Source organism: Oncorhynchus gorbuscha, unplaced genomic scaffold (genome assembly GCF_021184085.1).
Source record: "Oncorhynchus gorbuscha isolate QuinsamMale2020 ecotype Even-year unplaced genomic scaffold, OgorEven_v1.0 Un_scaffold_1159, whole genome shotgun sequence".
Taxonomy (NCBI): Eukaryota; Metazoa; Chordata; class Actinopteri; order Salmoniformes; family Salmonidae; genus Oncorhynchus; species Oncorhynchus gorbuscha.
In genome coordinates, this window is record NW_025746024.1 from 65,640 (window position 1) to 80,000 (window position 14,361).

At 46.2% G+C, this 14,361-nt stretch overlaps 1 protein-coding gene across 1 annotated transcript in view; it reads right to left on the reverse strand.

Moving 5' to 3' along the window:
* Positions 1-14,361, reverse strand: part of LOC124021679 (unconventional myosin-XV-like) — a gene marked incomplete at its 3' end in the record, with an annotated part of 187,428 nt that overhangs the window by 65,620 nt on the left and 107,447 nt on the right. Inside the window, 2 exon segments of the mRNA XM_046336788.1 lie at positions 9,838-10,247; positions 10,751-10,915. Coding sequence (XP_046192744.1) covers positions 9,838-10,247; positions 10,751-10,915 — 575 coding nt within the window.

A 14,361-nucleotide genomic window follows, 5' to 3' on the forward strand; every position in this document is an offset into this window, starting at 1 on the left:
GTCCTAACATCCTGCAGATACACCACAGTCAACCTGAAGTCCTAACATCCTGACCTGCAGATACACCACAGTCAACCTGAACTCATAACATCCTGCAGATACACCACAGTCAACCTGAAGTCCTAACATCCTGCAGATACACCACAGTCAACCTGAAGTCCTAACATCCTGCAGATACACCACAGTCAACCTGAAGTCCTAACATCCTGCAGATACACCACAGTCAACCTGAAGTCCTAACATCCTGCAGATACACCACAGTCAACCTGAAGTCCTAACATCCTGACCTGCAGATACACCACAGTCAACCTGAAGTCCTAACATCCTGACCTGCAGATACACCACAGTCAACCTGAAGTCCTAACATCCTGCAGATACACCACAGTCAACCTGAAGTCCTAACGTCCTGCAGATACACCACAGTCAACCTGAAGTCCTAACGTCCTGCAGATACACCACAGTCAACCTGAAGTCCTAACATCCTGCAGATACACCACAGTCAACCTGAAGTCCTAACATCCTGACCTGCAGATACACCACAGTCAACCTGAAGTCCTAACATCCTGCAGATACACCACAGTCAACCTGAAGTCCTAACATCCTGCAGATACACCACAGTCAACCTGAAGTCCTAACATCCTGACCTGCAGATACACCACAGTCAACCTGAAGTCCTAACATCCTGCAGATACACCACAGTCAACCTGAAGTCCTAACATCCTGACCTGCAGATACACCACAGTCAACCTGAAGTCCTAACATCCTGCAGATACACCACAGTCAACCTGAAGTCCTAACATCCTGCAGATACACCACAGTCAACCTGGAGTCCTAACATCCTGCAGATACACCACAGTCAACCTGAAGTCCTAACATCCTGCAGATACACCACAGTCAACCTGAAGTCCTAACATCCTGCAGATACACCACAGTCAACCTGAAGTCCTAACATCCTGACCTGCAGATACACCACAGTCAACCTGAAGTCCTAACATCCTGACCTGCAGATACACCACAGTCAACCTGAAGTCCTAACATCCTGCAGATACACCACAGTCAACCTGAAGTCCTAACATCCTGACCTGCAGATACACCACAGTCAACCTGAAGTCCTAACATCCTGACCTGCAGATACACCACAGTCAACCTGAAGTCCTAACATCCTGCAGATACACCACAGTCAACCTGAAGTCCTAACATCCTGACCTGCAGATACACCACAGTCAACCTGAAGTCCTAACATCCTGACCTGCAGATACACCACAGTCAACCTGAAGTCCTAACATCCTGCAGATACACCACAGTCAACCTGGAGTCCTAACATCCTGACCTGCAGATACACCACAGTCAACCTGAAGTCCTAACATCCTGACCTGCAGATACACCACAGTCAACCTGAAGTCCTAACATCCTGACCTGCAGATACACCACAGTCAACCTGAAGTCCTAACATCCTGCAGATACACCACAGTCAACCTGAAGTCCTAACATCCTGCAGATACACCACAGTCAACCTGAAGTTCTAACATCCTGACCTGCAGATACACCACAGTCAACCTGAAGTCCTAACATCCTGACCTGCAGATACACCACAGTCAACCTGAAGTCCTAACATCCTGACCTGCAGATACACCACAGTCAACCTGAAGTCCTAACATCCTGCAGATACACCACAGTCAACCTGAAGTCCTAACATCCTGACCTGCAGATACACCACAGTCAACCTGAAGTCCTAACATCCTGCAGATACACCACAGTCAACCTGAAGTCCTAACATCCTGACCTGCAGATACACCACAGTCAACCTGAAGTCCTAACATCCTGCAGATACACCACAGTCAACCTGAAGTCCTAACATCCTGACCTGCAGATACACCACAGTCAACCTGAAGTCCTAACATCCTGCAGATACACCACAGTCAACCTGAAGTCCTAACATCCTGCAGATACACCACAGTCAACCTGAAGTCCTAACATCCTGCAGATACACCACAGTCAACCTGAAGTCCTAACATCCTGCAGATACACCACAGTCAACCTGAAGTCCTAACATCCTGCAGATACACCACAGTCAACCTGAAGTCCTAACATCCTGCAGATACACCACAGTCAACCTGAAGTCCTAACATCCTGACCTGCAGATACACCACAGTCAACCTGAAGTCCTAACATCCTGACCTGCAGATACACCACAGTCAACCTGAAGTCCTAACATCCTGACCTGCAGATACACCACAGTCAACCTGAAGTCCTAACATCCTGCAGATACACCACAGTCAACCTGAAGTCCTAACATCCTGCAGATACACCACAGTCAACCTGAAGTCCTAACATCCTGCAGATACACCACAGTCAACCTGAAGTCCTAACATCCTGACCTGCAGATACACCACAGTCAACCTGAAGTCCTAACATCCTGCAGATACACCACAGTCAACCTGAAGTCCTAACATCCTGCAGATACACCACAGTCAACCTGAAGTCCTAACATCCTGCAGATACACCACAGTCAACCTGAAGTCCTAACATCCTGCAGATACACCACAGTCAACCTGAAGTCCTAACATCCTGACCTGCAGATACACCACAGTCAACCTGAAGTCCTAACATCCTGCAGATACACCACAGTCAACCTGAAGTCCTAACATCCTGACCTGCAGATACACCACAGTCAACCTGAAGTCCTAACATCCTGACCTGCAGATACACCACAGTCAACCTGAAGTCCTAACATCCTGCAGATACACCACAGTCAACCTGAAGTCCTAACATCCTGCAGATACACCACAGTCAACCTGAAGTCCTAACATCCTGCAGATACACCACAGTCAACCTGAAGTCCTAACATCCTGCAGATACACCACAGTCAACCTGAAGTCCTAACATCCTGACCTGCAGATACACCACAGTCAACCTGAAGTCCTAACATCCTGACCTGCAGATACACCACAGTCAACCTGAAGTCCTAACATCCTGACCTGCAGATACACCACAGTCAACCTGAAGTCCTAACATCCTGACCTGCAGATACACCACAGTCAACCTGAAGTCCTAACATCCTGACCTGCAGATACACCACAGTCAACCTGAAGTCCTAACATCCTGCAGATACACCACAGTCAACCTGAAGTCCTAACATCCTGACCTGCAGATACACCACAGTCAACCTGAAGTCCTAACATCCTGACCTGCAGATACACCACAGTCAACCTGAAGTCCTAACATCCTGCAGATACACCACAGTCAACCTGAAGTCCTAACATCCTGCAGATACACCACAGTCAACCTGAAGTCCTAACATCCTGACCTGCAGATACACCACAGTCAACCTGAAGTCCTAACATCCTGACCTGCAGATACACCACAGTCAACCTGAAGTCCTAACATCCTGCAGATACACCACAGTCAACCTGAAGTCCTAACATCCTGCAGATACACCACAGTCAACCTGAAGTCCTAACATCCTGACCTGCAGATACACCACAGTCAACCTGAAGTCCTAACATCCTGCAGATACACCACAGTCAACCTGAAGTCCTAACATCCTGACCTGCAGATACACCACAGTCAACCTGAAGTCCTAACATCCTGACCTGCAGATACACCACAGTCAACCTGAAGTCCTAACATCCTGCAGATACACCACAGTCAACCTGAAGTCCTAACATCCTGACCTGCAGATACACCACAGTCAACCTGGAGTCCTAACATCCTGCAGATACACCACAGTCAACCTGAAGTCCTAACATCCTGACCTGCAGATACACCACAGTCAACCTGAAGTCCTAACATCCTGACCTGCAGATACACCACAGTCAACCTGAAGTCCTAACATCCTGCAGATACACCACAGTCAACCTGAAGTCCTAACATCCTGACCTGCAGATACACCACAGTCAACCTGAAGTCCTAACATCCTGCAGATACACCACAGTCAACCTGAAGTCCTAACATCCTCCAGATACACCACAGTCAACCTGAAGTCCTAACATCCTTCAGATACACCACAGTCAACCTGAAGTCCTAACATCCTGACCTGCAGATACACCACAGTCAACCTGAAGTCCTAACATCCTGCAGATACACCACAGTCAACCTGAAGTCCTAACATCCTGACCTGCAGATACACCACAGTCAACCTGAGTCCTAACATCCTGCAGATACACCACAGTCAACCTGAAGTCCTAACATCCTGACCTGCAGATACACCACAGTCAACCTGAAGTCCTAACATCCTGACCTGCAGATACACCACAGTCAACCTGAAGTCCTAACATCCTGCAGATACACCACAGTCAACCTGAAGTCCTAACATCCTGACCTGCAGATACACCACAGTCAACCTGAAGTCCTAACATCCTGCAGATACACCACAGTCAACCTGAAGTCCTAACATCCTCCAGATACACCACAGTCAACCTGAAGTCCTAACATCCTTCAGATACACCACAGTCAACCTGAAGTCCTAACATCCTGACCTGCAGATACACCACAGTCAACCTGAAGTCCTAACATCCTGCAGATACACCACAGTCAACCTGAAGTCCTAACATCCTGCAGATACACCACAGTCAACCTGAAGTTCTAACATCCTGACCTGCAGATACACCACAGTCAACCTGAAGTCCTAACATCCTGACCTGCAGATACACCACAGTCAACCTGAAGTCCTAACATCCTGCAGATACACCACAGTCAACCTGAAGTCCTAACATCCTGACCTGCAGATACACCACAGTCAACCTGAAGTCCTAACATCCTGACCTGCAGATACACCACAGTCAACCTGAAGTCCTAACATCCTGCAGATACACCACAGTCAACCTGAAGTCCTAACATCCTGACCTGCAGATACACCACAGTCAACCTGGAGTCCTAACATCCTGCAGATACACCACAGTCAACCTGAAGTCCTAACATCCTGCAGATACACCACAGTCAACCTGAAGTCCTAACATCCTGCAGATACACCACAGTCAACCTGAAGTCCTAACATCCTGCAGATACACCACAGTCAACCTGAAGTCCTAACATCCTGCAGATACACCACAGTCAACCTGAAGTCCTAACATCCTGCAGATACACCACAGTCAACCTGAAGTCCTAACATCCTGCAGATACACCACAGTCAACCTGAAGTCCTAACATCCTGCAGATACACCACAGTCAACCTGAAGTCCTAACATCCTGCAGATACACCACAGTCAACCTGAAGTCCTAACATCCTGACCTGCAGATACACCACAGTCAACCTGAAGTCCTAACATCCTGCAGATACACCACAGTCAACCTGAAGTCCTAACATCCTGCAGATACACCACAGTCAACCTGAAGTCCTAACATCCTGCAGATACACCACAGTCAACCTGAAGTCCTAACATCCTGCAGATACACCACAGTCAACCTGAAGTCCTAACATCCTGACCTGCAGATACACCACAGTCAACCTGAAGTCCTAACATCCTGCAGATACACCACAGTCAACCTGAAGTCCTAACATCCTGCAGATACACTACAGTCAACCTGAAGTCCTAACATCCTGCAGATACACCACAGTCAACCTGAAGTCCTAACATCCTTCAGATACACCACAGTCAACCTGAAGTCCTAACATCCTGACCTGCAGATACACCACAGTCAACCTGAAGTCCTAACATCCTGCAGATACACCACAGTCAACCTGGAGTCCTAACATCCTGCAGATACACCACAGTCAACCTGAAGTCCTAACATCCTGACCTGCAGATACACCACAGTCAACCTGAAGTCCTAACATCCTGACCTGCAGATACACCACAGTCAACCTGAAGTCCTAACATCCTGCAGATACACCACAGTCAACCTGAAGTCCTAACATCCTGACCTGCAGATACACCACAGTCAACCTGAAGTCCTAACATCCTGCAGATACACCACAGTCAACCTGAAGTCCTAACATCCTCCAGATACACCACAGTCAACCTGAAGTCCTAACATCCTTCAGATACACCACAGTCAACCTGAAGTCCTAACATCCTGACCTGCAGATACACCACAGTCAACCTGAAGTCCTAACATCCTGCAGATACACCACAGTCAACCTGAAGTCCTAACATCCTGCAGATACACCACAGTCAACCTGAAGTTCTAACATCCTGACCTGCAGATACACCACAGTCAACCTGAAGTCCTAACATCCTGACCTGCAGATACACCACAGTCAACCTGAAGTCCTAACATCCTGACCTGCAGATACACCACAGTCAACCTGAAGTCCTAACATCCTGACCTGCAGATACACCACAGTCAACCTGAAGTCCTAACATCCTGCAGATACACCACAGTCAACCTGAAGTCCTAACATCCTGACCTGCAGATACACCACAGTCAACCTGAAGTCCTAACATCCTGCAGATACACCACAGTCAACCTGAAGTCCTAACATCCTGCAGATACACCACAGTCAACCTGAAGTCCTAACATCCTGCAGATACACCACAGTCAACCTGAAGTCCTAACATCCTGCAGATACACCACAGTCAACCTGAAGTCCTAACATCCTGCAGATACACCACAGTCAACCTGAAGTCCTAACATCCTGCAGATACACCACAGTCAACCTGAAGTCCTAACATCCTGCAGATACACCACAGTCAACCTGAAGTCCTAACATCCTGCAGATACACCACAGTCAACCTGAAGTCCTAACATCCTGCAGATACACCACAGTCAACCTGAAGTCCTAACATCCTGCAGATACACCACAGTCAACCTGAAGTCCTAACATCCTGCAGATACACCACAGTCAACCTGAAGTCCTAACATCCTGCAGATACACTACAGTCAACCTGAAGTCCTAACATCCTGCAGATACACCACAGTCAACCTGAAGTCCTAACATCCTTCAGATACACCACAGTCAACCTGAAGTCCTAACATCCTGACCTGCAGATACACCACAGTCAACCTGAAGTCCTAACATCCTGCAGATACACCACAGTCAACCTGAAGTCCTAACATCCTGACCTGCAGATACACCACAGTCAACCTGAAGTCCTAACATCCTGACCTGCAGATACACCACAGTCAACCCACAGTCAACCTGCAGTCCAGTCAAACTAACATCCTGCAGATACACCACAGTCAACCTGAAGTCCTAACATCCTGCAGATACACCACAGTCAACCTGAAGTCCTAACATCCTGCAGATACACCACAGTCAACCTGAAGTCCTAACATCCTGCAGATACACCACAGTCAACCTGAAGTCCTAACATCCTGACCTGCAGATACACCACAGTCAACCTGAAGTTCTAACATCCTGACCTGCAGATACACCACAGTCAACCTGAAGTCCTAACGTCCTGCAGATACACCACAGTCAACCTGAAGTCCTAACATCCTGACCTGCAGATACACCACAGTCAACCTGAAGTCCTAACATCCTGCAGATACACCACAGTCAACCTGAAGTCCTAACATCCTGCAGATACACCACAGTCAACCTGAAGTCCTAACATCCTGCAGATACACCACAGTCAACCTGAAGTCCTAACATCCTGACCTGCAGATACACCACAGTCAACCTGAAGTCCTAACATCCTGCAGATACACCACAGTCAACCTGAAGTCCTAACATCCTGCAGATACACCACAGTCAACCTGAAGTCCTAACATCCTGACCTGCAGATACACCACAGTCAACCTGAAGTCCTAACATCCTGCAGATACACCACAGTCAACCTGAAGTCCTAACATCCTGACCTGCAGATACACCACAGTCAACCTGAAGTCCTAACATCCTGCAGATACACCACAGTCAACCTGAAGTCCTAACATCCTGCAGATACACCACAGTCAACCTGAAGTCCTAACATCCTGACCTGCAGATACACCACAGTCAACCTGAAGTCCTAACATCCTGCAGATACACCACAGTCAACCTGAAGTCCTAACATCCTGACCTGCAGATACACCACAGTCAACCTGAAGTCCTAACATCCTGACCTGCAGATACACCACAGTCAACCTGAAGTCCTAACATCCTGACCTGCAGATACACCACAGTCAACCTGAAGTCCTAACATCCTGACCTGCAGATACACCACAGTCAACCTGAAGTCCTAACATCCTGACCTGCAGATACACCACAGTCAACCTGAAGTCCTAACATCCTGCAGATACACCACAGTCAACCTGAAGTCCTAACATCCTGCAGATACACCACAGTCAACCTGAAGTCCTAACATCCTGACCTGCAGATACACCACAGTCAACCTGAAGTCCTAACATCCTGACCTGCAGATACACCACAGTCAACCTGAAGTCCTAACATCCTGACCTGCAGATACACCACAGTCAACCTGAAGTCCTAACATCCTGCAGATACACCACAGTCAACCTGAAGTCCTAACATCCTGCAGATACACCACAGTCAACCTGAAGTCCTAACATCCTGCAGATACACCACAGTCAACCTGAAGTCCTAACATCCTGACCTGCAGATACACCACAGTCAACCTGAAGTCATAACATCCTGCAGATACACCACAGTCAACCTGAAGTCATAACATCCTGACCTGCAGATACACCACAGTCAACCTGAAGTCCTAACATCCTGCAGATACACCACAGTCAACCTGAAGTCCTAACATCCTGACCTGCAGATACACCACAGTCAACCTGGAGTCCTAACATCCTGACCTGCAGATACACCACAGTCAACCTGAAGTCCTAACATCCTGACCTGCAGATACACCACAGTCAACCTGAAGTCCTAACATCCTGCAGATACACCACAGTCAACCTGAAGTCCTAACATCCTGCAGATACACCACAGTCAACCTGAAGTCCTAACATCCTGACCTGCAGATACACCACAGTCAACCTGAAGTCCTAACATCCTGCAGATACACCACAGTCAACCTGAAGTCCTAACATCCTGACCTGCAGATACACCACAGTCAACCTGAAGTCCTAACATCCTGCAGATACACCACAGTCAACCTGAAGTCCTAACATCCTGACCTGCAGATACACCACAGTCAACCTGAAGTCCTAACATCCTGACCTGCAGATACACCACAGTCAACCTGAAGTCCTAACATCCTGCAGATACACCACAGTCAACCTGAAGTCCTAACATCCTGCAGATACACCACAGTCAACCTGAAGTCCTAACATCCTGCAGATACACCACAGTCAACCTGAAGTCCTAACATCCTGACCTGCAGATACACCACAGTCAACCTGAAGTCCTAACATCCTGACCTGCAGATACACCACAGTCAACCTGAAGTCCTAACATCCTGCAGATACACCACAGTCAACCTGAAGTCCTAACATCCTGACCTGCAGATACACCACAGTCAACCTGAAGTCCTAACATCCTGCAGATACACCACAGTCAACCTGAAGTCCTAACATCCTGACCTGCAGATACACCACAGTCAACCTGAAGTCCTAACATCCTGCAGATACACCACAGTCAACCTGAAGTCCTAACATCCTGCAGATACACCACAGTCAACCTGAAGTCCTAACATCCTGCAGATACACCACAGTCAACCTGAAGTCCTAACATCCTGCAGATACACCACAGTCAACCTGAAGTGTTACCTGGACAGGTACACCACAGTCAACCTGAAGTGTTACCTGGGCAGGTATAGGTACTATACTCTTAGGAAAAAGGCTTCCTAAAAGGGTTCTTTGGCCGTCCCCGTGGGAGAACCCATTGAAGAACCCATCCGGTTTCCTTGTAGAACCCCTGTGGAAAAGACTATAATTGGAACCCAGAAGGGTTCTTCAATGGGTTCTCCCACGGGGACAGGTTCTACACTCAGGTACGTATCTTCTCACCTGGGTGGAAGGATAGGGGTCAGGGAGGCTGGCTGGATATGGCTGTACCTCAGGACTGGTGGGCTGGCTAGCCCCAGGGTAGACAGGGACAGGCTGGGTAGTGGAGTTGGGTCTAGGGGTCTGGCTCTGGGGGGCAGGATAGGGGTCAGGGAGGCTGGCTGGACTGGAGGTGGCAGGGGAAGCAGCATACGGGCTGGGAGGCATGACAGCATACGGGCTGGCTGGACTGGAAGTGGCATAAGGGCTAGGAGTGATGCTACCATATGGGCTTGGGGGGAAATGTGTGTAGGGGCTAGGGGGAAGGGAGTGGGGGAGGAGGGGGCTCATGGGGGGTGAGGTGAGGGGGAGGTGGGTGGCGAGGTCATGGGGGATGTTACTAAAGCCATGGCCTGCATTGTCATCTGCTGGGCCTGGGGAGGAGGGAAGAGGGGCAGGGGGAGGAGGGGGAGAGGAAGGGGAGGGAAAGGAGAGGAGGTGAATAAGTTAGTCGTAACCTACAGAACCATAATGATGGTTAATAAGTTAGATGTAACCTACAGAACCATAATGATGGTTAATAAGTTAGACGTAACCTACAGAACCATAATGATGGTTAATAAGTTAGACGTAACCTACAGAACCATAATGATGGTTAATAAGTTAGACGTAACCTACAGAACCATAATGATGGTTAATAAGTTAGACGTAACCTACAGAACCATAATGATGGTTAATAAGTTAGACGTAACCTACAGAACCATAATGATGGTTAATAAGTTAGACGTAACCTACAGAACCATAATGATGGTTAATAAGTTAGACGTAACCTACCATAATGATGGTTAATAAGTTAGACGTAACCTACCATAATGATGGTTAATACGTTAGACGTAACCTACAGAACCATAATGATGGTTAATAAGTTAGACGTAACCTACCATAATGATGGCCTGTTGGTTCATGATGGCGTGTTGCTGCTGGGCCATGACAGCATGCTGTTGATCTACTACAGAAGCAACCGGAGACACCGGGACCAACGGAGCCACCGGGACGAACGGAGCCACCGGGACCACCGGCAACATCGGCAAAACCCTCACCGCTGAAGGAAACACACAAAACAACGCTGCAGGCTAAATGCAGTGGTGGGAAGTACTTCATTGAAAATACTTTAAGGTACTACTTTAAATATCACAGTTTTTATGTTCTCTGTACTTTACTAGTTATGTTTTTGATTACTTTCACTCTTACCTCATTACAATACTGTACTTTTTCTCCGTACATTTTCTCTGACACCCAAAAGTTAAATTTCGAACGCTAAGCAGGTCAATGTCATCACTCAGTCAGTCAATCTATATTGGGTATCTGTGCTTTACTTTCCTATTCATATTTTTGACAATTTCTACTCTACTATACAGTTCTATATTACTCCATACATTTTCGCAAAAGTACACAAAAGTTACAATTTGAATGCTTAGCAGGACAGGAAAATGGTCCAATTCACACACTTATAAAGAGAACATCCCTGGTTATCCCTACTGCCTCTGATCTGGCTGACTCACTAAACAGAGAACACCTACCTGGTCATCCCAACTGCCTCTGATCTGGAGGACTCACTAAACAGAGAACACCTACCTGGTCATCCCTACTGCCTCTGATTTGGCTGACTCACTAAACACACATGCTTGGTTTGTAAATCAAATTAAATGTTCTTGGTCGCGTACACATATTTAGCAGATGTTATCATAGGTGTAGCGAAATGCTTATGTTCCTAACTCCAACTATGCAGTAATATCTAACTAAATGCTTGTGTTCCGAGCTCCAACAGTGCAGTAATATCTAACTAAATGCTTGTGTTCCTAGCTCCAACAGTGCAGTAGTATCTAACTAAATGCTTGTGTTCCCAGCTCCAACAGTGCAGTAGTATCTAACTAAATGCTTGTGTTCCTAGCTCCAACAGTAGTATCTAGCTAAATGCTTGTATTCCTAGCTCCAACAGTGCAGTAATATCTAACTAAATGCTTGTGTTCCTAGCTCCAACAGTACAGTAATATCTAACTAAATGCTTGTATTCCTAGCTCCAACAGTGCAGTAATATCTAACTAAATGCTTGTGTTCCTAGCTCCAACAGTGCAGTAATATCTAACTAAATGCTTGTGTTCCCAGCTCCAACAGTACAGTAATATCTAACTAAATGCTTGTATTCCTAGCTCCAACAGTGCAGTAATATCTAACTAAATGTTTGTGTTCCTAGCTCCAACAGTGCACTAATATCTAACTAAATGCTTGTGTTCTTAGCTCCAACAGTGCAGTAATATCTAACTAAATGCTTGTGTTCCTAGCTCCAACAGTGCAGTAATATCTAACTAAATGCTTGTGTTCCTAGCTCCAACAGTACACTAGTATCTAACTAAATGCTTGTGTTCTGGTCTTGATCAATCAATGAGATTTTTTATTTTCACTGAATCTCCATTTGGGTATTGGTTAGACTACAAATAGGGTGTGGAAATGTTGGGATTATTTTGCTTTTAGTAGCCTACTCCCACCCGGTCACGTTGTACAGCGCCATATTTTCCTGAGGGTTTAGTTTTATTTCCATTTTTCTAGTTTTTCTTGGAATAGAAACTCCATAAAAATAATCAAATTAATTAAGAAACATTTCTTAAAATCAATCCCATATACTATGTTCTTACAAAAATTGGTTTTAAATTCTCTAGTACAGCCACTATTGAAAATAGTCAAATGCTTTTCAAAGATGCCCTCTGGTGGTCAAGCACTAACTAGAATTAATGGCTACAATGTCTGACAATTAACAACAACATTTTTAAAGGAAGAACCATTGTATGCTATACAGGGATGATGGACTCCACCCAAATGATCTAGGAGCCTGGGTCCTCTCTTCACATTTCAAGGCCATGTAAAGATATTGACTCAGAGACAGACCAAGCCCCAGTTTAGGTAATCCCTCCCATCCTCTCAAAATCAAATCAAATCAAATTCTATTGGTCACATACACATGGTTAGCAGATGTTATCGCGAGTGTAGCGAAATGCTTGTGCTTCTAGTTCCGACAGTGCAGAACATTTTTAACAAGTAATATCTAACAATCCACCAACAACTACCTAGTACACACAAATCTAAGTAAAGGAATGGAATGAGAATATGTACATATAAATGTATGGATGAGTGGCACAGTTAGATGGTATAAAATACAGTATATACATATGAGTTGAGCAATTAGCAGTTAGATGGTATAAAATACAGTATATACATATGAGTTGAGCAATTAGCAGTTAGATGGTATAAAATACAGTATATACATATGAGTTGAGCAATTAGCAGTTAGATGGTATAAAATACAGTATATACATATGAGTTGAGCAATGCAGGATATGTAAACATCTTGAAATGATGGTCGATATTCTCTCTTCCAAAACATCCTGTCGTGTACCGGATGATATGAAGTGCCTCTTCTTCATTTGACCAAGGGACAACTTCAAGCCAATTGCCAAGACTGGCGACATCGTGTGGAAGCTGTAGGACTTGTAAAACTGGGAGCTATCTATTTTCCCTTGCCATAGACAATACAGCCAACTGGCGGATTTATTTTATAATTATTTTGTATTTTTGGGGGGTGGGGGTGAACGGGTTTCGCCTGTTAAATACGTCCTGTTATAGTCACAGACATGGTTTAACCAGTTTTACAAACTTCAGAGTGTTTTCTATCCACACATACTAATCATATGCATATACTATATTCCTGGCATGAGTAGCAGGACGTTGAAATGTTCAGCGATTTTTAACAAAATGTTGAAAAAAAATTGCGCGATCTCTAAGATTATTAAAGTGACTAGTGATCCGTTTGTTCAAGGGACAATGATTTGAGTAGGCAGCAGCCTCTCTGTGCTACTGATGGCTGTTTAACAGTCTGATGGCCTCTCTCTCGGTCCCAGCTTTGATGCACCTGTACTGACCTCGCCTTCTGGATGGCAACGGGGTGAACAGGCAGTGGCTCAGGTGGTTGTGGTCCTTGATTATCTTCTTGGCCTTCCTGTGACAAGTGCTGTAGATGTCCTGTTGGGCTGACCTCACCACCTTCTGGAGAACCCTATGGTTGCGGACGGTGCAGTTGCCGCACCAGGTGGTGATACAGCCCGACAGGATGCTCACAATGGTGCATCTGTAGAAGTTTGTGAGGTTCTTAGGGGTGCTGTTGCGCCTTCTTCACCACCCGGTCAGTCTGGATGGACCATTTCAGCACTTGTCATGATGAACATCATTCTTACGTAGGTATTCCTATGGTCCAGATGAGATAGGGCATTGTGCAGAGTGATGGCGATTGCGTCATCCATTGGGGTGGTAAGCAAACTGAAGTGGGGCTAGGGTGTCATGTAAAGGTGGAAGTGATATCCTTAACTAGCCTCTGAAAACACTTCCTGATGTCAGAAGTGAGTGCTACGGGGGCGACAGTCATTTAGTTCAATTACCTTTGCTTTCTTGGGTACAGGAACAATGGTGGACATCTTTAAGCAAGTGGGGACAACAGAC